We start from the raw sequence: 25,091 nt of genomic DNA, 5'->3' as shown, positions 1-25,091 counted from the left end.
AGCCAACTCAGCCATATTCCATTGACTTGCACTTTGTAATGTAAAATGAATGTATACTTCCTTTTGGATTACAAAATCAAGATAATACAACACAGCTGCAAAGCCATTGCCTGCAATGAAGTAACATTTCCAATCCCAGGGATAACATAACCTGCTTGGGGCATGTAACCTCCTCCCGTTTCTGTGCTAGTAATACAGGGCTTCTATTAGCCTTCCTACCTGTTTCATGCAGAATTTGCAAGGACAGCTCCCTAGATTCCATGGGAACTAGTGGCAAAAGTTCATTTATAACCACAGACAATTCAGATAACTGCCTCAAACCCAAAAGGGGAGAAAGGTTGTTCATAAGATCACGGGAGGAACAAATGGAGTGAGTTAACCTGCTCAGTAAGTTAGATGTTGATATACTATTCCAAGAAGCAAAGGATAACAAACATGGCTAAAGTATTAATACAGAAAGGAATGGCATGTTCACAAAGGACAGGTAGGGAATGCAATTCAACAACAACAGATGAAAAATCCTGTACTTTAAAGGAATGATCAAGTGCACAGATATGGTATGAGACCATCTAAATTGGCAGCAGTTCAGAAAAACAATGCAGAAAGAGATCTAGATATTAGCGTGTATCTCGTGATAAATATATTTCAACAGATGGGGGGAAGGGAAGAATTTATTTTTTTTACAAAAGGGGGGTGGAAATGGGGTGGGTGGGGAAGAGTAACACAAAAGGAATCCCTGAAAAGAGTACTGTCTCCGAGATACATGAAGCCATTATTTTGATTTCTACAGCACAGCATTCAGATGCAGTGCAGTACCCAGTCTGGCATTTCAAAGACAACGGGTACCAATTAGAAAGGTTTCAAAGCAAAATGACAAACAGGATCTGAGAGCAGAAAAATTCAAAGGAAAAGGGATTATTTAGTTTAGCAGGGAGGAAATCAAGGACAAATATGGCAGCCATCTTAAAATACAGAAGGACAGAACTTCCTCATATCCATTAGAAACAGATAAAGGTGTAATGCATTAGGCAACATAATGGATGATTTAGGTTAGACAAAACCAAGAAAACAAGACTATTTAAGCTTTGAAATAGAACACTTGGGGAAGCTGTGAAATCACTATCCACAGGAACTGCACAAGTACATCTGATCCTGCCTCCAGGCAGCGAGGATGGGCTGGGTGACTGACTGCTCCAAGACCTTTCTTGCCTTGTTCTATGATTTCTATGATTCCGCCCTGCCTCTAGCTCCCTCAAGGATGGGAATGAAATGTGACATCTCTCTGTCCTTATACGTAATGGCAGGCAAAAATGACAAGTAATATGTGTATAAGGGCAAGAGATAGAAAGGTAAACAAAGAAATACTGTAACTGATACAACCAATCTGCAAACATTGCAATATACATCCACGTTTTTCCACCTATCAATGCCTCTACCATTTATAAATTATCTGATAGTTTTACATGTCTCAGTCTCTGGACTGAATATCAGTACAATCCTGTATACTCCTTGGTCAGACTATATATATAAAGGAAGACAGATCAGCCTTTTTCATTGAATTTAACCCCAAAAACATAAGATATTCCAAGTACTGTCCTTCAACCCTTTGAATTTCTAGCAGAATTGAAGGGACCTATCAAGGAAGAAATAAAGGGAATACCTGTGACAAAGTTAGAGGTTTTGATGCTATACTAAAACACTGCAACCACTTCATCTTATCTAACGCACATGCAATTTCCCCCCTACTGTAACTAATACCAGAAGTACCAGAACCCTTAGCACTGTGTCCCACTGATTTATTTTTCTATCAATGAGAAAAACTGCATCTTAGTTTCAGTTAGACTTTTTTACTTTAGTCATTCATTTAACTGTGATTATTTCCAGACTCTGATTCTGCAACATTGGTAGGTAGGCAGGTAGATTTGGACACTCAAGAATCAGAGAGACAGAAGAATTGTATTAATCACCTACAGCGACACCCTTTCCCTTTTGCCTAAATGAAAGCAATACATATATTACATGTATCTAAAGGCATGACAGGCACTAGTTTATATTGTCAAAGTTCAAAGGAGAAATTCACTTATTCTGTCACAAAGATTTTAAAGTACAAAAATAACCACAGACAAATCTTAGCTTTGACTGATTCACTCCCAAATTTGACCTCAGAAAAAAGGAACCTACAAACTTTATTTTTTACTTTAAATGAAGGTTGCATGCTTTAAAGGATTTTTGTTCCAAGAATTTCAAAAATGGTTCTTCTGTTCCTTCCTGAAACTTCTTATGCATCTCATTATAAATCAAGAATATGCTTCATGTTCAAACTGTAGTACCAAAAATGTTATGCCTAAAACATTTGCCATTTATCTGTCTTCTATCTGTCGTTTTAGAGTTATTTAAGTATACCCATTCTTAATAAAATTTCTGACTGTATTACTTGAAAGAAGAATTATTTAGCATTAAAATAGCATTATTTTTTTTTAAGTCTTGCAAGCACTAACTGACCCTCATAATGGTTACAGAAGGTAAGAAGGTACTGTTATCCTGGTTTTATCCAGAGGAAAAGCTGAGGTAAGGACGTTTAACTGCTTGCCCCGTGTCACATCTTATGTCACTCAGGCCTGAAACCAGACCATGATTCTGTATCACAGGCATAACATTTCATTTTAAAAATATTTGTAGGATTTAGGCATCTGTCTCAAAGCAACTGTCTTACTACTTTGGGAGATTATATCAGGAAGCACGAGATCTGTGCTCCCTGGAAGCCTACATACGACTGCATATTTGCCTTTAAAACATTTCAAACATAGAGAATGATAAAAACCAAAAAAAGTCAGTAGATACTTAATATATCATCACATCCAAAACAATTACCTAACAAGCTGTCAGGTGCAGAGTTACAGTGACACAAGAAAACCCGAAGTTGTCTTAAACATTTTTGACAGTGCAGTATCTTTGCTAAAATAGTCTTATGATAGAGAACATTAAAAGTACCCCAGAGAAATATAAAACTGTGTTGGCACTGCTAGTTTTGAAGGGTTTTCTCTGTCTCTTGTCCTTCTATACCAGTTCCCTCCTATCCTGTACACCTGTCATGGTTAAAACAAATGTAAGACATACCTTAATTGTACTAGTGTGTGCACCAGGATACTCTTTTTCCTCCAGCGTTGACCAACGTTGTATGAATTTTGACACTAGAGGATCATCATAGTCAACTATCTGAAATCCTGAGACGTTAGCTCCTCCAAACTGAATTTTGGACAAATCTCCATCGGTAAATCCCTGGGCACAGAAAACATTACATCTGTTACTCCAACAGTTTTGGCAGATCTCTCAATAGTATATACAAATAAAGAGTTACCATATGACTTCTACTGCAGAAGTGTAAGCCAACAATTTCCTCAAACAGGATCCAAGTTTAAATCGTGGTCTGCCAGGATTAAGCCATCAGCTCTGCCAGCCAGCAATGCCTCTTGTTGCTCACTAGACATATACCTTTACAGAGCAAGAGCTGAGTGGATCTGTCCTTGCCATGCTTAGTTTCCTAAACAATCCTGTTAATTTCAATGGGACTGCTTCAGTGAGAAAGGGAACACTGACATGAGTAAGTCAGGCAAGCAAGTTTTAGCCAGAAATAGTTACAGCCACCGTTGGGTCCTCTTAGGAACACTAAAGCATGTGGAAGGACGTCCCATCCCCTGCCTCCTCCCTCCAGTATGAAGAACTACTTCTCATTCTTGCAAATAGTACATAAGTTTTGTTCTCCATGTTCTGTTTTAACTTGTCCCAAATAATCATACAAATTAATTTACATGAAATACTGATTTCAGACACTTCAGTTTAAATAAATGCTCTGAGTGGACATAAAAAGAAGCAGCAACTTCAGACCACATGATCAGAAGTTGCTACAATTGCTATACGAGGTGCTCTTTAATTATTGCATATTAATGACACTCATCAATGATGTGTTGCTGCATGCTAATACATGCTAATACAGACACTTCTACAGGGATCACAAAACTTTCTTCAGGTTTTTTTTGTGAGCTTCAGTTTATTATTGTGAGCTTGACGTTTGAACAGGAACATTCATTTTATAATATGACCTCTTCTCCATCTGTCAGCATGTTTTATTCTTAAAATAGATCAGTTTCTTGACTGACTGATCAGACTTGAGGAGCACACTATTACAGTCAAGAAAAGAAGAAAGAATGTAGAACCAGTGAAGAAGATGGCATATGAACAAGTACTAGATAAGTTTCCTCTCTGACAGAGAAAAAGTTTTAAAATCATTACCATATATATTTTATACTATATTATACAAAAGATCTACAAAATATGCATTTAAACTGTATAAGTCTGTAGGAAACAAATATGATGTTAAACAGCTTAACAATACAAGATTCAGTAAATTTTAGATCTTATGGGCTGACTGTTACAAACTGAAAGCAATGGCTAAAATAGCAACCAGTTAACATAACGAAATACACTAGGCAATTTTTCTAAACTGTTAATTTCCCTTAAGACTCAAAATGCTATTTATACAACATTTGCAATGCAAAATACAATCAACTAACAGTTAGGGGATTTTTCAAATTTTATAAGAATTTTATGGGTGCTTTGTGAATATCAGTACCTTAACTTCTTTATCCTAAAAATTAGTTAATAAATAAAAAAAATGAAACCCCACTGTTCCGGTTTTAAAGAGGCCTTTAGAGTATAATGCTTCTTTGCCCCTGTCTAGTGATATACGTGATTCCTCAGAATCCTGCCCGCCTGGAGGGGGGAAGTGTTCTTAGCAAAGGTTGGGAGGAGATGGGTTATTTTTGAAGCACGGTAGACATACTACGGTTATTCTGTTTCCTCAGGCCCCTCAAAGAGGTATGGAAGACAGAGTGTAAATTATAGCACTCTTGGCCCTGCTGGAATTTATATCAAACACTATCACAGTCCAAGAATAAATGATGAAAAAAAAAATATTTAGAGGCACTCACACCATGCAATCCCCACAACTCTTTTCTGGAACAGAAAAACTAAAATTCAAGCCTGCAGAACTTGCTTTGTCTGTTACAAAAAAACATTGGATTAGATTCCTCAGCTTCAGTAAATAACTGTTGTTGACTGTAATGTCAGTAAAATAGCCCTTCACGTTTAGACACAATTTTTTTTTTTTAAAAAAAGTTACCTTGACAGAATTCAGTGAATTTCCTGAACTTCCCCCCTCAAGAACACTATTAGCTATACTGTCAGATCACTTATGTCAAGAAAAGATTGATTCAAACTGATTACCAAGCACATCTGAGGAATGAAGATGTGTAAAGCTGAGACTCACTAGTCTAGCAGAATGAAAGCCGAGAACTTCTATTTTTAAGTACTTTCCAAGTAAGAGAAGAAATATCAATTTGCTGAATGAATCTATCAACCTTTAACACAGAAAGTTATTTTTCTGATTTCCACACCCTACTTCTACAGTATGTAGCAAAAGGGTTGAAGCTCTACGGAAGGTGCTGAGCAACCTTTGCTCCCATTGATGGGAATATTACAGGAAGCATTTAAGCCCTGAGAAGACTCAGTCAATAAAACAAGTACCATCTGAACACATGCATTTTTTAGCTTTTCTCTTTTTTCTAAAATGCATTTAAAACAAAACACTAGTTGATGTGTTTCCGTAAACAGTAAAATGAATAATACAGGTATTTTAAATATTAAAAATGCTTACCAGATTTGCAATGATATAATGGTATCCTTTAACATGTTTACCAATTGTGATAACCTATAAAAAAGAAGAAATACAGCCGTAATAGAGAATGTTCACCTGGATTGTGGACAGAGACTTAAAAACTACAAAACACAGTATGATGTAAAAGCCAGTTATAAGCTTTATGGCATACAATACTGAGTTTGTTCAGCGCTTTACTTTTTATTTTACCTAATACGCCATTGAACATACTCTCTGCTGGTGGCAATGTGTCACGTTGAAGTCCAAGTCCCAAGATCTGTAAACCGAGGAGCTGAATGCTAATTACTACACTGTGTATTAAAGGCACAACCTGGACAGGAGGGAACGGGCCTCACGCAGTAGGAACGCTGCCTCGGAGATTCCTGCTTGGGTTCTGATCCCTTTGTAGCATAATTGTAATGTTCCTTGAACTAGAAAAAGTTTAAAAGCCCACTGACATTAATGAAAGCATCTACATTATGAGGAAGTCTTTTAAAGTTCAAATTGTTGTTTATTGCCCTGAGGCCTCCTCATAATCTCCCTCAAAGCCAGCTGGTGGTTTCTCAGCAGTCTCTACTGGCAGGCATGTAGCAGGGATTCTTCTCCCAAATAAGCCTAATTAAGACTATGTTTGCATGGGGAAGTTTGCATTTTGAAGCAAAACATTTGCAGAGAAAGGATGTGGGAGATAAGAGGACTCTAGAGGTTTCTTCCATCTTTTGAACAATGAGAACAATTTAGATCAAGAGAGGATGAGTCATTCATTTTCTCACTTAACATATAACTAAAATATTCAGGGTAGGTATCTTGTAGCTTACATCAGGCTAGTAGTGAACTTCATTGCACATACCTGCTTTAATGAAGTTACGGAAATATAACTGAAGGCAGTGTTTAAGACTAAGTTTTACATTACTAGAGTTAGAGGCTGAGAGGGATCACATTACATAGGCCACAGAAGTTATTCAATTATTCCTTTTCTGAGCTCCATATTTACATGATATATGAACCTAATTATTCTAAAACAGGAACCTGGTTCAGACTACTTAAAACTCATTAGTTATTAAAATGTTTAAGAGCTACATACAGATGTACTGATGCAGCTGCTGCTTCTAAAAGCATTGCAGGTAGACCAAAGAGATGAGCTCTTCTGCGTAAAATGCTTGTCATTGGTATCTGAGAAAATGACCAGTAGCTGCAAGTCCTTGGCTCAATGGTTAGTAAGGCTGCTCTAACTGCCACTGGGTACTGTTTCATCAATACAGCTTTCTAAAATATTACCCTGTGCCACTCATCCACAGGAACACTAAGGATGCTGCCAGTTAAAACTCCAAGAAAATTTGGTGGTGGCTCCAAAAGCCATGATGAAGGAGCTGTGGATACAAAAGGTGTCCCTGGTTTAGACTAGCATCTCAAGCAGGGATAGACAAGAAGTGGCAGTAATGGCACAGCTGCCCAAAGGATGTTATCAGGGCAAGTGAGATTCTGCAAAAGAAGCTGGCCGAGGAGAGAGAGCACCTATATAATGAAGAGCATGGCAACACTGACCTGCCAAATCAGAGAAGAGTCTAGTCTGAGGAGAGCTGGGGAACTGAAATATTTTTCAACTTCAACTTACATAAATCATTGAAATCTGGAAGAGAAACTATAAGGTGAGACAACAAACAAGAATGATGAAGCAGCTTTGCAAACGTGTCTATACAAAGATGCAAGGACTACAGAGCGTAACTGGGTGAACCTGAGGTTTCCACCACAACTTAAAAGGATCAGTGGGATAAAACACAGCACTATGACAGGTTTAAGAATAGAAAGCATGGAAGAAAGTGAAGAAGTTGCTCCTCTCTGGGTATATCAAGAATGCAAATAATACTTCAGTATTCAAGAAAAAAACTGGTCAATAGAAAGCCTGTTGTATGCCCTTCAGTAAAAATACACAGAAAAAGAAAAGGGATACTGACAGAAAAGGTCTACTTCAGGCACCCTCATGAAAAGAAGGAAATTGCTGAGGGTTTTTTTGGGGCAGGAATTATAAGGATTTTAAAGAATAAATTTGGTGGCAAAGCAAGACTTGAAGTACATATTGTGCTTTTAGATAAGAAATTCAGAACACAAAGGATACTCACAGGCCAAGAAATTAATTATTCAGCACAGATCTTCATTTTAAGAGATGGAGGAAATTAATAGAGAAACTGTTATTTTAAATTTTATTGTAGGCTACTTGAAAAATTGAAAGTGGGTTTACCTTTTTATATAAGGAAGGGAAGTTACAGAAACATAGTGTAAGGATAACAGACTTAAAACCAGACCAAACTCCAGAAAATGCTAGGGTGTCTTGCAAAGAGAATTTCAAGGGTAAACCCATGAGACAGCTGACAGCAGTTTAAGAGACCATATTCTGGGGCATAGCAGTAAACAATTTTGAGGAGAACAAGTAATTGGAATGATATTAACTGACTTACGTGGCTGATCCAGTTATCTAGAATCCTTCAATAACCTTACAAATCAAACCAGCAGAAATGAAAGTTTATCCATCTGTATGCTTAATGAGTAGCACAAGTCTGTGGGGATAAACTGAGAAAATCTAAGACTCAAAACAAGGCAGAATCTATCAAAGTGCAATTAGGGCAAGAAAAATAACCCAGAGCTGCAATCAAAATAAGAAACAGCCAAATAAAAAAATAGGTCTGCTGCTAAATAAACAAAGACCACAAAAATTAGTGGTAACAAGGGTAAAGTGGATTCTCATCTTTAAAAAATGGTAAAAGGAGAAACGGAAGAAATTTATAGTCAGCCAAACTTTCATATCAAGGAAGAGATTATAATGAATATTACATACTTAATTTTAAAAGACTCTATAGGATAGTAAGTTGATAAACAGTCAGTATAGTCTTGTCACAATCAAAATATGTCAAAGTGATTTCTTTCCTTTCCTTGGCATAGTAGTTAGCCTAACAGATAATGAGGAAACTACAGGTGTGACATATCTTAAGTCTACTAAGGCTTGTGTCCTGTATGACAGCATTACAGGCTCTTAAGGGAACATGGTCAAGACAAAAATTCACAGTCAAGTAAATGAACAACAATCTGAAAAGCCACACAGAACCAGCTGAAGACGACCTGCAAGCACTGTTTCTCTCAAGCATTGCTCTACTCAGTACGTTTCTTGACAAGAGTAACAAGTCAGAAAAAATGATATTAAAAAACTGCAGTTGATAGGGAGGCTGCAAATGCTCTAGAGAACAGGATCAAATTCAAATTGATCTTGAATATTAGAAAAACAGTTTGTAGATATGAATTCCAAATAAAACCGGCAAATACAATGCACTCCGTTTAAGACACTGCTCATTGTCTGAGCCTTTCCAAAATGTAACGACCTTCGTAACAAAGATCAAAACAACAAGCCTTTCAAAAAAGCTTCAAATCAATAAATCTACAATCTGATGATATATCCCTACAGGAGCTGCACAGGCTCACATGTCAAGCTCAAGCCAGCAGCGAGCTATCCTTATAATTTACATTGATACTCTGCATGCACAAAAAGAAGGGAGATACAGAGACAGCGAGACCTTAGATACTAGGACTGAAGAGGTGGATTTGAAGGTAATGCAGTAATTTGAATCAGAGTACTGTGATGCTGTTATGAAAAAATAAAATAAGTAAAATCTAGTATATCTCTGGGTGGAGAGGAGACATTTTTCTGTTCTGTTTAAAGCTCAGGAGGCCTTAGTTATGGAAAACAGCATAAAATATTGGTTAACACAGTTTAAGAGGGAGACCCCCAAGGACAGCACAAATGACAAAAAAGTTAGAAACATGAATTACAAAAGGAGTTAAATGGAGAAGAGAAGCTGTTGATACAGCCTTCCCAAGTTGTAAAAGGTTCTTGGAAAGAACTTTAAAAGTAGAAAACACTTTCCAGGTATCAGGAGAACTAAACCCTAGACATAATATAACTGTTTATAATGCAGCATATATAATAGCGTATCAGCTACATAAAATATAGTATACTACTTAAGTTGTAGAATAGCCTTAATGAGATTTAAAAAAAATAATCAGGATTTAAACCCATATGGGATCATCCAGCTAAAATTATCTTGCCTTTGAGCAAAGGGAGGGATTACAGGGTTTGTATATTCACTTTCTGCCCGATATAAACGTGGTCCTCAATACAAACCTGTCACTTCCAAATGATGCACAATAATCAAAAAAAGGATCAAGAGAAATGAACTCATTTTTTACTTATAGAATATAGCTAGCTGCTGTCACTGAAGAACAGAGAATAGCAAACCTGATCAACAATGTCGTTGACTTTATCGCGCTCACAGTCCAAAATCACTCGCCTTTCCTTTTTTACCTCTAGATCTTGAAACAATGAACGATAAGTTTCATCTTTTCTGTCATTGTTAATATTTCCTACATTGATAGCAGTCACTTGCCATTTCTTTTCAGCAGCAGAATCCAGCACAGCTTGCAATGTTGATAAGCCTAGTGAAGCACACAAGAAAACAGAAGATACAAGTGATAAAACTTCAGGAATAACAAGCTTCTAGAATATGATTTATGAGATTACTTATTTAAGACTTCCTTGTAGACTGTTTGACCTGTCACACATTGTTAGGACTCAGAAATGAAGATATGTGCGGGCCCAATCAGTTCTTACTGCATAAAATTTCTATTTACTTCGCTATAAGGAATCAGGGCAGAGCCTTGTAAAGACAGCATTTTGGGTTTACTTCAGCCTTCTTCAGAATGGGATTTTGCCAGTTTCACTGATCCACTGATGGCATTCCACATGCTGGGAGAGAGGTCTTCTAGGAGAAAAGTGATCCAATTACAGCAAGAGGATCAGCTGCTTATCATGAAATGCCATTGAACTGCTTTTGTTCTCAGTGCCTGCGCAGGACTGTATTTAAACCAGACCTCGCTGAAGTCTATGGCAGAATTCCCATGTTCGGCAGTAGTGCTAATGGAGTTATTATTTCTGTTGCCTACAGTCATATCCCTGATTCTGAAAGATATCCCAAGATATATTTTTCATATAGATAGCAGGCTCAATGCTAATGCCTACAAGCAGTCTACAGAAGTTTGCTTCCATTGCATCCTTTTGGCATGTTCCTGCCAGGAAGCTGTGATGTCTGTGCAGCTGCAACTGCCTACAATATATTGTAACATCAGTGAAGATTTTACTTGACTGGTTTTCCTTTTCAAGGATTATGTAACAGGGTATAGAAACATGTTAGTGCTGGGAATTAATTTCTGCTATACAACAAATACCATTTTAACAATTTCCAGCAGTACAGGAATTAGACTTGTAATTAGACTTGTACAGAATTCTAGAGAGCAATTTTAAGGATAGCAGACAGTATTATAGAAAAAAAGAAAATCAGACTTTCTCACAAGCCAATTGACATTTTTGCACATTCATCTCTCTTGAAACCACAGAATACCAGGAGTCATTTCTTTGAGACAAATTTCTGACTTAGTATGTAAAGGAAGCTTCAGGTATAGCTCTCATGAGAAATAATAGTGGTTATGCCCATAAACATAGAAATAAAGCAATAAGAATTCTTTTATCTTATAGTTTGTAAATACATCATTAAATTAAGATTAGTCAGTGTTTAGCAGTTGAGCTTTATCAGTGGAAATGGTAATGACATACAGCACTACACAAGACTGGTCATCAGCGAAGGTAGAAAATGGAAGGCTTCCAAAAGCATAAATTCAATTATTATCTCAAAGAGTTCTGGTTTTCCATGTCATCCTTAAAGAAGACTGATAGGAAGTTTTGTATGTCATGCAATGAATATTTATTTTAAAATAACAGATAACTACAGTCCAAGGGTACATATGAACTGCTTAAGTTAAAATTAAACATGGAGAACTCATGCTAAAAAAGGAAAGATAATGGAAGCAAACTAGAAGATATAGGGAATATCTTAAAACATTAAAAAGCCCTACAATTAAGTCTATATCTCAAAATAATGTTTTAAAAGGTAATTATATAAAAAAAAAAACCACAAAAAAAACCCCAAAACCAAAAAACTGAATCCCAAACTGAAACAGATATAATCTGTATCATTGCTGCAGATCTCATTTTGTAGATTTCAGGCCCTCCAATCCAACTGTATGTTTCCTCAGAGTTAAACAGAATCTCAGTTAGGCATAAATTAATAAGGGCTATTAATGTTAATACTATCCATTACTAAATGTTTCTATATTGTATTCCTCTGATCTTCCATTTTTCCTAGGGGCCACCTTTTCTTGGGGTGCTCTCTGCAGAGATGTCAAATGGTTTCCTGGATTTCTTACAGGAGGCAGATTTGTCATCCTCATATAATTTAGTTTATTCCAATGGCAGTAACATATTGGGGGAAAAAAAAAAAAAGCAAAACAAACAAAAAAGCATTCACAGTAATACTTCTGGGGACTTGGAATTCTCTGGAGAGTGGTAACAGAAACGGGGCTCTGCAGAGGAGAAAACTCCACCATCTTTTTTTTAAACTGCAGGAAAACTTCTGCTTGGGAACCTCACCTGCCCAAACCTCTGCAAAGGCTGAGCAAATTAGCAAGTGTGTTACAGATAGAATCCTCCAATAATGTCACAACTTTTTTCCAGAACCCACTGTTTAGTACTGGCCATACAGAGAAGGCAAGGAGGGAAGAGGACACTAACCCACATTATATGAAAGCAACTGCTGTATTAAGGCAGTAACAGCTTGGACATGCACATACTGAACGGCCTCGCTTCTTACAGACAGGAACGAGACATGAAACTGCCCTGCACTTCAACCAGTCGGCCCTTAACCACAGAGGAGCTGTAAAAGTAGCAATAAAAGATTCTTTTTAAATAAGTCATCAAACCAACTCCTACTAGCTTTCACAGCTTCCATAAAGAATAAGTTTCTTTGCCTTTTTTAGCTCACTTCTCAAGGTGGAACCATTTTAAATTATATATCATTCCTTAAATATATGTCACTGTCACTACATTAACACTTACGCAAAAGTGTTTAGAGGGATTGTGGACCCTGTGTACTCAGGGTCTGATGTCAGTGTTGCTGACTACATACTGCTTGACTCTGCAGGTTAACCTTGTGCAATCAGTGGGAGCACTGAGGAGCAACCATTTACTCAACATAAAGGTAGGAGGTTCATGCCTTGGAGCTTGTTATCACTGGGGTGCCTTGCGACAATTAAAACAAACAAATAAGAAAAAAAGGCATAACCAAAGGGTGACTACAAATAACAATTTCATGCTGTTATTCCTGGCCAGGTTCAGCCAGCGCAGCTCACAAGAAGAACTAGGAGTTTTTCAGCACTTCCTAAATATAAATCACAGGCAGCTCATGTACTGCACACTGCTAGCTGATTGACAGAGTATTGGCTAAGCAAGTAGTTTTACATCTGTCCTTTCTATAAAAGCTGAATGTTTCTGATTCTAATGTGCACTCGAAAAGAATCTGCCAGAGAAATAGGCTGAGGGTTCGTTGTTCCACATGACATTACTGTTGGGAGGCTACACACCAGTGTAAGTTTTTCTAACTTTAGTACTTACAACAGTGATAAAGAACTGTCTTGAGTTGTTCAGTTGTTCGGTTTCTGAACAACATAATGTCTAAAATGGCATCAAAATGCAGAGAATCTAACGTCACCTCCTTACTTAACAAGCCATGGTGCGGTATAGCCATCCTTTAAATCTAGTGGCACCTCACCATTGAACATGCACTTAATATTCAACTCTGACCAACGAACAGGCAGCCCTCAAAAATAGCCTTTTTAAGGAGAAGAGGAAAAGATAAGAATAGAAAAAAGTTAGCCAAGGACTATTAAGTGAGTAGCATCTGATAACAAAATTACAACAACGGCATTCCAGAAAGGGCAGTTAAAAAAACCCCTACTTCTGTATAATGCTACTTCTTCTCATAAAACTAATAGATACACCACAATTTGCGAGTGATTTTTCCCTAGTTCATAAACTGATAAATTATTATTATTACTACAGCCATAAAAGGGCATAGGACTTGAGAAGGCTGTACTACAGAGTAAATGGCCCAAAAGCAGTGTATTTGGGTTTATCAGCAACAACAACAAAATCTAAGCTCAACAGAGGAGAGGAACTCAAGTATTTATCAAAAGCAGTCTCCAAAGAAGCAGGGACTGCAACCAAGATTCTTACTTGGTGCCCAGCTATCGATTTTGCGTGTGTGCAGTAAATCTGTGGAAGCAGATGGCCCTTCACACTCAGATGTTGGTTTCTTTCCTCCTTAGATGATTCTTTAAAAAAATAATAATAATATTTTATATAGGAAGAGTTTTACAACATGTAATTAATCTCACACTGCTTATCAGCACATGCTTGCAATTCTATTAATAGAGACCGTAATAATTTCATTCTCATTTAAACAATTTTGTTTCTGTCCTAACAGCTCATTTCCACATTTAAGCACACACACTTGCTCCAGGTAAACATTCCTCATTTACTTTTCTAGTACTAATCCAGCATTTCAGTGAGATACCTCTAGCAAACAGCATGCAGATAAGAAGTACCACATCTTACCTCTGTCGCTGTCATACAAATACGCAAACTTGGTCCACTGATAGTATTCAATCAAGCTAAGAAGAGCTCCCTTGAGGTCAGGTCTCATCTGAATGACAAAGGGATGTGTTCCATCTGTTGGGAAGCTGGGAGTTATGAAGGAGACATGAAGAGTCCCACAGAATGATGTTATGGTATTTACAGACTTCTTGTCATAGAATCCAAAAATAGCAAAGACTCCTCTTGAAAACTGGGAGCAGACTAAGAGGGAGAAAGAAAATAAAATTAGGTGGGAGAAATTTTTCAGATTTATTAAAAACTCTATCATGTATATATTTATGAGAAATAATGAAAATGTCTGTTACACAAATACTAGGAGAAAACGGTAATACTCTGCTATGGAGATTATTAGTTGTTAGTATTATTAATCAGGAACAGCTTCCACTAGAAACAACAACAAAAAAATAATCAGAGATGCGGTTCATATGCCTAGACAATTAATTCTGAAACAAAACTCACCAAGTTATTCTTAAACTCAACATATACTATAAAGAATAGTGATGCAAACATCAGTGGCAGCTGTAGTTTATAAAATGAGTCATTATGACCACCCATATTATGGAAATAGATAATTTTTTGTCATGTTGAAAATAAACTAGCTCTGAGGTCAAGATTCACTGAGCTTTTTGCAAAATACCTTAAATAACTTTCCATTTGTTGAAGTATAAAGCCAAAACTAGAAGTTTATTAACAGCAGAAAAGTAAGAAGTTGATTTGGTTTACATCTCTTCCATTTGAAGGTGTTATTTTAATTCCTGCTTTGTAGGACTTGGCAAAAGCTGGTCCTTCTGGATGACACTGGCAGTCATGCTGCAGAAAATGTAAGCCCATAGGTGTAAATAACACACTGATTATTCACTTTTTATCACTGGAGACAATTCAAGCCAATGGACAGATGCTACTGACCACCGCAGCCCTGTGTACAAGAGCTAGTTCTGGGTTAGTCTCTTCTTTAACACTGCAGGCTATACCAGTGCCTAAGTTCTAAAACCAGGGTAGAGTAAGGAAATGTTCATCTCTAATTCTCCTTTATCACTGTAGGTTCTTTGGTTTGCACATAGTCACCTTGACCAAGAGACATCCTTCTAGAGAAAACATCTAGTCAGCCTCATTGCAATCCCTGCTGCACCTGACCTGCTTATAGACAGCAATCACAGTGTCATTGAAGCTAATTTTGCCCAGCTATTTAGTGCACCGATCCTTGAATACAATTCACATAAGGACAAAAAGAAGTTCACTTATTTTAAAAAAATCTCGGATTTGAGTTAATATTAATACAATGTTTTGTATTTTAGTTATTGCATTTTTAATTTTAAAAAAATCATGCCTTTATGCCTGTTCTTGTATATTGCTACTCTCTTCTTAGCTTTGCCTATCTGTCTTTGCTACCACAGTCATCTCTGATACCCTAATTATTTCTATACTCCAATTAAAAGAACCTAAACAGTACAGGTGAAATTCTGAGTCTGCCAGTTTCAACAGTTATCACCTATCAACTTTAATTAGATCACAATTTCACCTCAGGTGAGAGAATACAAGTCATTAAAAAACTTGATGAGTAATACCCCTTTACAAAAGGATGCTGTGGGTTTTCTAGGGCTAGGGTAGTAGATGGTCAGACCTCTTCCATTCCAACTGCAAAGTGGTATGTAAAGTTCCAATATTTAATCTCAAGTGCTTTAAGGGTATAACACTGCTCATGTTGAACAAGGTTTCTGAAGAAGGCTGTGAATTTTCTGAATAGCTTTTCTTGTTTAAGTTACTGGAACTCCTTCTTCTATTCCAAATCACTATGCTTTCACTGAGACAAAACCAACTCACTGCCTCCCCACACACTCATGAACAATTGTTTCCCATCTGCAAAGGCTAAATAAATACTTTCTAAACTTGCTACAATAAAGGCACTAACGTCTCATAATCCACCTTCAAAAAAGTACATTAAAATAAAGCACCCTCGGCGAGAATTCTGCAGAAGACTGTTACCAGCACACTGCTGTGATCTTCTGTATTAAACCATTTTAATGCTGCATATAAGGTGACAGAGACAGCACTGTGTCATCCCAGGATCACTGAAAAATAAAGATGTTTTATGCCAGTACTGCTACCTCCCAAGATGCTATTACATCTCCTGCCACACTTCCTCCTTTTCTCCAGTCTCCGGGCAATGATTTTAGGCATAGATGATGCAACACTGCCTGCAACAGCCAACAACCTGGGCCAGCTGCCTGCACCAGAAAATCTGAAAAACACAGGTGGGGCCTTCTCAGGAGTGCCACCGCAACCCCTAGCAGAGGAAAGCCTGGGTCTTTGGAGCACTGTACTCCAGTCTCTGTCTTGGTCCTGTCGTCCCGTCCCCCCCCCCCCCGCAGTCCTGACACTGGAGATCTGGACCCTCAGGACATGCCAAGCACCTTTGGGGTGGCCGAGCCTGGCCCGCCTGTGCCATGGGACGCTTTAGTTCAGGCTCAGTCCTGGGTCCTGAACCCCTGTAACTACACTGATCGCCACTGCCACTTAAAAGAAAAAACACTGCACTTGGGGGGGGGGGGGGGGGGGGGGGGAAGTATCTCCCTCCAAATCATCACAATTATTTGTGATGGCAAATAAAACAGAGCCCAGATTACTCATGCTAGGCTTCAAACATGAACTGGGATTAAAGGTGGCCACGTACTGGGTCTGGCTGGGATGGCGTTCCCTTTCCATGTAGCAGCCCACACGGTGCTGCTGTTTGGATTTATGGCCAAACCAGCACTGCTAGCACACCAGCGTTTTAGCTGTTTCTGAGCAGTGCCTGCACAGCAACAAGGCTCGTTTCTCCCTCTGCCCACCCCAGTGAGTAGGCTGGGGGCAGGCAAGAAGCTAGGAGGGGACACAGACAGACCAGTTGACCCAAATTGGTCAAAGGGATATCCCATGCCATGTAACATCATTATCAGCCATAAAACTCTGGTAGAGGATGAAGAAGGTGGGGGGCTCTGACTTGCAAGGTAGCTGCTGCTTGGAGCCTGCTGGACATCGGTCTGCTTGTCGGAAGGGGTGAGTGACTGCCTTTGCATCACTTGTTTTCTCTCTGTCCTTCACTTATTAAACTGTCCTTCTCTCGACTCACGAGTCTTCTCACTTTTGCTCTTCATGTCCTTTCCTCTGTCCACTGGGGGCAGGGAGGAATGAGTGGCTGTGTGAGCGTACGGCTGCCGGCTGGGGTCAACCCATAGCAGGTAGGAGGTGTTACTCCACCTTCCGCCCACCGGACAGACCTGTTAATGTCCGTGGCCTGCACGTGAGCAGGTGAAGGAGTTCTGTACCCCTTCAATGCGACAAACGTGCATCCAGTCCACTCTCCTCAGAAGACAACCACTGCTCTTTCAAACTGAACATCCTCCCTGACACGGCATAAAGTCATCCCACCTCTCTTCACTAGTTACTTACTACCTACTGATCAAACAGTTCTCTTGGATTAACACAGCAAATGGCTCTCCATTTAATCACCTTTACACCTGTTAGATCATCAGGCCTTACATGCATGTGTCTTCTCCTGGGGAAGATGGGTAAAACTGGAATTTTTATCTCCTCTCCTGGACAAAGCAAGAGACAGGTAAAAAGCACAACCTCTGGCTGGGTAAGTCAAGCCACTGCAGTTCGAGCTACTTACAGGTAGCTTAAAATTCAGCTTTAAAGATGAATTCCACACATACACATATACAATCCTGACAAATAGTATGATAAAAGCACGATATAAAGTATGATAAAAAGCAAAACCATTTTAAGTTGTAAAAATTATTATGAAACCTGCCACACAGACATAAACTTTATTTTAATTCAACCAGGGCCACCTGCATGTGAGAGAAAAAACTCTAACACAAATATTGAAAGTAAGGACATAACACACAGTAGCAAATATTAAGCTATGTGGGTCAGCCAGAAAATCAAGATCAACTTTAATCCAGGTAAAAATAAATTTTCTTCAGTGATCAGTGTCACAGTTGTATACTGAAGAACTGCAGTGCTCTGGGTTTGGTTTTTTTTTTTTTGCATGAAATTCCTCTAAAGGTAAGTGGGAGGGCATGTATGCCATGCAATAAAAACTTGCTAAAAATAAGCATTTTGACTTTGTCTTGAGACAATTGCTTGCAGTTGTTCTGCGGCATTTGGTCTCACAGGAGCAGGAGGGAAAAGAAGGGATTGTATTTCCAAATATATAATGGCAATCCAGTGGATAATGCAGAAAGCGTAATTGCTTTTGGCAGGATTCCCACCTTAGACTAAGTCTACAGTCATGTTGTTATTGATGGGCGACATTAGTTTTATAATAGTGAATCACAAGCTGTTCAGAGTTATTAGATTTAAAAAATCATGATGATTAGGACTCACAAGCCATTGAAATATGGAAGATCTATTTTATTAAAGACATTACAAGCAACTGCCAGGATTCATTTCTTTCAAGCTCTTCTACATGATTTGTTTTTCATTGGGCTTATGTTGTCTTTTCGGAAACAGTCAACAGTCTACTTAGCAACAAGATGACAAGAATATAGGAAGCTCATTTGGTGATCACTTTTCTGGACAGATTACCCTAGAATGGCAAATAACTGGGAATTCCAAGACACAGGGTAAATAATTAAAGGTACCTGAGAAACAACAATTCCCAGAAGGTCCGTTAACTATAGTTAAGTATTTTATATGTGGCTTCTCATTGTACTTCCATTAACATAGCCTGGCAAAAGCCTAGTTTGCCCTTGTTTTCCAGAACACTGAAAATGCGTCGTAGTCTTTTCTTCCAACAGCCAGGGCTGTTTGTTCAAAAACAAAATTAAGCTCAAGCCCGCAAGGAGAACTAGGTGCCTTGTCAAAGGAGGGCCAAAACCAACTGCTCAGTTACTAACTCCTACATCTGTTTCTTCTTAGTCTTCCTTTCTACCACGATTCACTCGTCCCTTTCTCTCTTTCACATTTTCTTCATTTCACTATTCTGTTCTGCCAATGAACTCTATAGGCAGGATAACCTGACATTTAGCCCTGTGGCCATAACTGGCTCTCCAGAAACAAGGAAATACAGCCGCATACATTCTTTGCCTCTCATCATATAGAGCATATTTCTGTGATGCGTATCATCTTACACCCTAGAGACTTAAAAAGTGCCAACTGAAGAGTACATCTGAAAATTCAAAATATAAAAACACTCCAAATAAGCTTAGCTTTACACAATGAAGTGATGCCAGTTTAGGAATGATACTTCATTTTCATGACTGAAGAGCTGAATCTTTAGAGGCACAAAACCAGCTAGAAATAGTTGCATTTGAATACATATGCTTAGACACTATACCTGATCACGTCTGCCTATGCTACGATTTCCTCTCCAAAGGGAAAGTAATGAACCTAATTATTGTTTACATTCAGTGACAATTAAACTGGAAATTACAAAATGCTCATTTAACTTAATGGAACCTATATGCAGGTACTACTAGATATTTGTAAGCTTTCCAAAAAGTGTTACTATGACTCTAAATATTCTTCTAACTTTTGTAAGTATTTCTAACTTTTATTTATGTGAGAGTTTTGATACTTGGTTTCTGTTCATAGATGAAAATTTAGAGTGACTGAGAAAGTATTTGCCATTCAGTGCTTATATTTTAAAAGCTGTCTAGTATTAATGTGGGTTTATATGTTATTTTGTTATACTAACTTGGTCTACTACAGTACTAACAAAACAGTTTTAGTATTAACATAGGCAAATAAGTCTTCAGTGCATATTATTTAAGCACACCCAATAGAATAATCATCTTCTTACTTCTCAAAGAAAAAAAAAAACCACAGCACAAATGTAAAGAAAAAGTCAAGCACTGCCTCGGAAAAAGAGGACCAAATCACAAAGGAAACACTCGTTGGTCTGAAAAGTTGATAGATGAGTCGGAAGTAGTCAGGAACAAAATACAGAAGCCAAATGCCCAGTTGGTAATTTCAGCTTCTGAAAAGCGACATTAAGAACAAGCAGACAGCAGAAAGGAACCACAAACAATAGATGGAACAAAAGTAGCAACAACCACAGCTGCCAAAAGAATTCACATATGATTGAAACTGCATCAGAACTCATTATCAAAATAAAAAACCAAAGCCATTAAGAAAATTGTAGCATAGCAGAAAGCATATTTTATACACTAAAGATTTTTTTTTTGTAGTAATGCTATATATAATCTGCATGATCTGTTTTACCCATTCAGATTATACTATTACCTTCTATATGTGAGGGGTAAACTTCTTTTCAGGAAGAGTGACTAAGGCATAGGGAATCATGCAAGTCCAAAGTGTTATTTAGAACCATGAAGAAGCATGTATTTAAAGCACCAATTGAGATGAAGTTACTTTACCTAGGGTCATGGCAAACTAACTAAAATTGGGAAAAACCAGTTTTCCAAGGCTCAAAGAGCATACTAACTGAAAGAGAAGACAATGGACCAAAGCTTCATGCTAGGATTCAATAAAATGTGGACACAGAAACCAAATAAAGGCTGACATTTTAAAATCCCAAGATATCCTTTACCAAAGCAGAGAGGCAAATCAATGCCAACTAAAACATCAATGGCAATCAGAATTATAAATATGTTATACTTCTGGATGGCAAAACACCAAATTATGTAGAAACGACCTTCCTTATTGTCTCTTTTTGCAATTTTTAATTCCAGCACCAAAAAATGCAGATTTTTATCTTATTTTGAGTATTTAAGAAAATCTGCTTGCTTGGAGTCACAGCTATTCGGTACTGATCTAAACTGTGTACCTTCCTCTTTGCAGATTGTGCATATATATATGTATATGTCCTGGTAAAAAAAGAGACAGACCTCAGCAGGAAAGATAAGCATTGAATACTGAGCTCACACACAAAACCAAAGACAGACGTTGACCCCGTAAATACTTCAGCGACGGTTTCTGCACCTGGACATTCAGCATTAAAGTACAAAACAGCTTAGAGCAACAGCCAGGTAGTCAGCAAACAACAATCCGTAACAGAAAGAGGGTCTCAATTTTGCATAGATGACTATAGAGAAATCCTCACAGCCTCAGAGGGGGAAGAAAGCAAGATTTAAAGGCTGGAACATCTGCAGAGGACAATTATGGTGGAGCAGATATAAATAAGGTTTTTCCACCTTTTCTGGCAGAAATGTGGTCTTCAGTTATTGCTACAACCTGAACTGTTTGTTGACAAATGATGTGAACAAATGGAACTTTCCACACCATGCTATCAGCAAAAGTGGCTTTGATCATTGTGCAAAATTAGAGTCAAAACCTGGGTTGCTGCAGTACAAAACAAGCTCAAAGACCAAAGGAGAGGCAGACTAATCTATTTCAACAGTCATTCATACTTCACACTGAGGAAAGAAACTTTGTGCCAATATGAGATATTTCAAGCAAGTGCAAAAAAGCCTTCAAGAAGTTAGTGGCCATCTGTTAAGAAAGTACATGATGATATGGCACAGCTTCTCTATATGCTGATGCTGCAATAATGAAAGTGATAAATAAACATCATGTTCAGACTGAAACAACAGGTCAGAAAAACAGTCTGTTTCAATGACAGTTCCATTCAATTACATATTGCTTGGCTGTGTACTGTAAGCATTTGAAAATCTTTTTCATTGCTAGGACAATTACCATGATGCAAAAGAAATCACTGCAAACACTACTGAAAGAATCATGGTAGAACAATTAAGCTTTTATGAATAAGATTTCTGTAACAAATTTAAAATGCAATGCAAGTCTTCTCATGGAAAAACCTGCCCATATTTCACGCTTCTTACACAGCTCTTCCCAGAACTGTTAGGATCCTAGTGTATTTGTCTACATTTCTCATTACTGATAGCTGAAGGAGATAAAATACTTCCCAAACCCCAAATCTGGTGATCTGGCAACTCTTAAATAACATAAATAAAACTTTAAAAAAACCCTGTTGTCTCCAAAATCAGGACATTCTTCAGGAAGCTCCTCTCTCCTGCCTCCCTTCTTTCTTTCCTCCCACCCCCCCACATAAAAAAAAAATGCTACTTCCATTTAATTACATAAAATTTAATTCATGTATTTCCTTCAAATCTAAGAACTCACCTTGCAAATCTGCCTGGCTGGCTTTCTGAATGGGTTTATACCTTTCCCAACAATTACAACCTTGCAGTAACACAAAATTGTGAGTGCCTGACAAGGTATGACCCTAGATGTATAAGCAGGTAATCAAATCGAATCGAAGAAGATAGTACTGGCATTTCAGAACCAAAGTGCAAGTCATGGAGAAGTTGCTTGTTCAAGGACAGGCTCATAGTTTGTGCAATCAGTGTAATTCTACTGAATTTAACAGAGCCAATATAATTTATCTCAACTAAAAATGTAGCTCTCCATTTTGAGCATGACCATTATCACAAACTTTTCAAACCAAAATTGTTATATACAACAGAACACTCATCTCTTCTTCCCCTTAATCAGCATTCCTGGGAGCATCCCTTTCCTGCATTTCATGACACTAATCATCTTCCAGTTCCCAAGAAAGTGTCATTGTGTAAAACTGTATTTGAAAACTTGTAAAAGGATTTGGGAAGAGATAAAATTAACTTAGTAGGTACAGTTACTTTTTGTTATAATGTTGGCAGATTGGGATTTGATTTATGAAACTTGATTTTGTTTTCTTGAGCTAAAAGGGCCAACAATCACTCCTGAACAGATTGTCTAACATTGCTTGCGAATGTTATACCACCTAAAAGGAAACACAGTTTCAGCACAGTTTCTCTGTTAGAAGGATATAGGGACAGCTAGGGGAAAAAAAAAAAAAAGAAGACTCTGAGGCTGACTCATTAAAATGCTGAAAAAATTTTTGGAATAAATATTAAGGAAAATGCTGAAAGGAATAAAGAGGATTTCCTGAAGCAGAGAAGGTATAGCAGAAAACACGTAAATGCTCTGTTACTCTCGAAAGGCTTCATACCACATTCTTCAAGGAACAAACTGTTATTTTCCAACTGGTCATTTGTGACATCCGTACACATCATTCTCAGAAAGTCAGATGTTTAGTCCTAGCCATTTACTGCTTACATCTCTCTGAAATGATGCAGCCAGGAGCCTCCTTCATCCACCCAGCACAGTCCAGCCTACACCTTGCCGCTCCAGCGCTGCCAGCACTGGGGCACGCAGCTGGGCTGCAACAACCTGTCACACCTGCCCTAAGGTCTCAGTCCCTCCGGGCGGCTGAACCCAATTTCAAAATAAGTAATTTAACTAAAACCTTTGGCATAAGCGTACCTCTGCAGAGAGGAATATCACACATAAACTAATGATTAAATATAACAATAATCAGGATGAGAGACCTCGATTTTCTATGCTATCTTGGCTCTAACAGCTTCTACCCATCACAGGAAAAACGACAGACTTCTTCTACCTGTATAACCTCCACCCAGCATTATTCCAGCCCAAACCACTGACCCACAGCAAAGGCTGACTTATACTTAGATGTCATTTTTTGATGGCTTTTTAGCCTGTACTTCCAGACATAGTCTCATTTCCTGTACCATCTTCTGGATTTATGACATTCATTGGGATAATCCGCTGCTAACCAAATTGCTGGGCTCTATTTGTATTTGCAAATGGTCTAACACTCACATGGCACGCCTGCCTATCTGCATGCTCTATTTGTTCAATGACCGTAGAAATAACAGATATTCTTTATTTGTTGATATTCAAATACCATTCAATAAATACTATTAGTAATAGAAATCAGAAAACCAGTAAAATTCTCCTTATTAGGACACCCTAGTGAAGAGCTTACTGTCCTAATTATATGACTTTTTTAATTAAGAGAAGAAGTTATTAGAAATTAAAACAGCATGGAGAGCTTTAAAATGCTAAGGTAAAATCAGCACTCATTGCAAGCACGGGAAGAAAACTTGTTCCTTGCCTCCCCTTCGTTAGTGTGGTGGTTTGACCTTGGCTGGATGAAAGGTGCCCACCAAGCTGCTCTACCACTCCTCTCCTCAGCAGGGTGGGACGGGGGAGAAAATCAGGTGAAAAACCAAATCTCATGTGTCAAGGCAAAGGCAGTTTAATAAAGCAAAAGCAAAGGGCACACACAGAAGCAAAGGAAAACACAAGATGTTATTCCCTACTTCCCATCAGCAGGTGATGTTTGGCCACTTGCTCGGAAGCAGGGCTTCAGTACGCACAGAGGTTGTTCCAGAAGACAAACAAATAACCAATGCTCCCCACCTAATTCCTCCTCCTTTCTCTTACCTTCATTGCTGAGCAGGTGTCATAGGGTACGGAATACCCCTTTGGTCACTCTGGGTCAGCTGTCCTGGCCGTATCCCCTCCCAAGACCTTGCCCACCCTCAGCTTGCTGGTGAGGGGGGAACGCTGGAGGGACAGCCCCGATGCTCTGCAGCACCCAAAACATTGGTGCGTTAGCAACCCCCTTCTAGCTGCCAATACAAAGCACAGCACTGAGGGCTGCTATGGGAAAATTAACTCCATCTCAGCCAGATCCAACACAGTTAGCTCCTTTCACCTCTAACAACTTGATGCATTTCAAAATACATTAAAATTTAAGCTCCTATTTAGGAAAAATCAGTTTAACACTGGTGGAATAAATTCTTGTTAACCAAACCTTATGAAGACATGATAAAGCATATCATTAACATTTACTTTAACAAAGCAATGATTCATCCTTCAAAGAGGAAAATATTACAATATATGCTGCACTGTGACTGAAAGTGCAGTTCCAGATTTTTTCCTGCTGTGTTCAGATCTCACAGGAGCAGGGCT

At 38.2% G+C, this 25,091-nt stretch overlaps 1 protein-coding gene across 6 annotated transcripts in view; it reads right to left on the bottom strand.

Moving 5' to 3' along the window:
• Positions 1–25,091, bottom strand: part of GRIA2 (glutamate ionotropic receptor AMPA type subunit 2) — a 98,438-nt gene that overhangs the window by 40,188 nt on the left and 33,159 nt on the right. For all 6 annotated transcript variants that reach the window (XR_005828905.1, XM_040600966.1, XM_040600923.1 and 3 more), the window contains exons 3-6: positions 14,265–14,504; positions 9,999–10,195; positions 5,714–5,767; positions 3,118–3,279 (exon numbers count right to left, since the gene is read on the bottom strand). Coding sequence is in view for 5 of the 6 variants with exons in the window: in XM_040600966.1 (XP_040456900.1) it covers positions 3,118–3,279; positions 5,714–5,767; positions 9,999–10,195; positions 14,265–14,504 (653 nt within the window). In the remaining variant the exon portion in view is untranslated. The remainder of the gene's footprint in view (positions 1–3,117; positions 3,280–5,713; positions 5,768–9,998; positions 10,196–14,264; positions 14,505–25,091) is intronic.

The sequence above is a fragment of the Falco naumanni genome, chromosome 1 (assembly GCF_017639655.2).
Source record: "Falco naumanni isolate bFalNau1 chromosome 1, bFalNau1.pat, whole genome shotgun sequence".
NCBI classification, from domain to species: domain Eukaryota; kingdom Metazoa; phylum Chordata; class Aves; order Falconiformes; family Falconidae; genus Falco; species Falco naumanni.
This window is presented reverse-complemented; position numbering and strand designations above follow the sequence as displayed.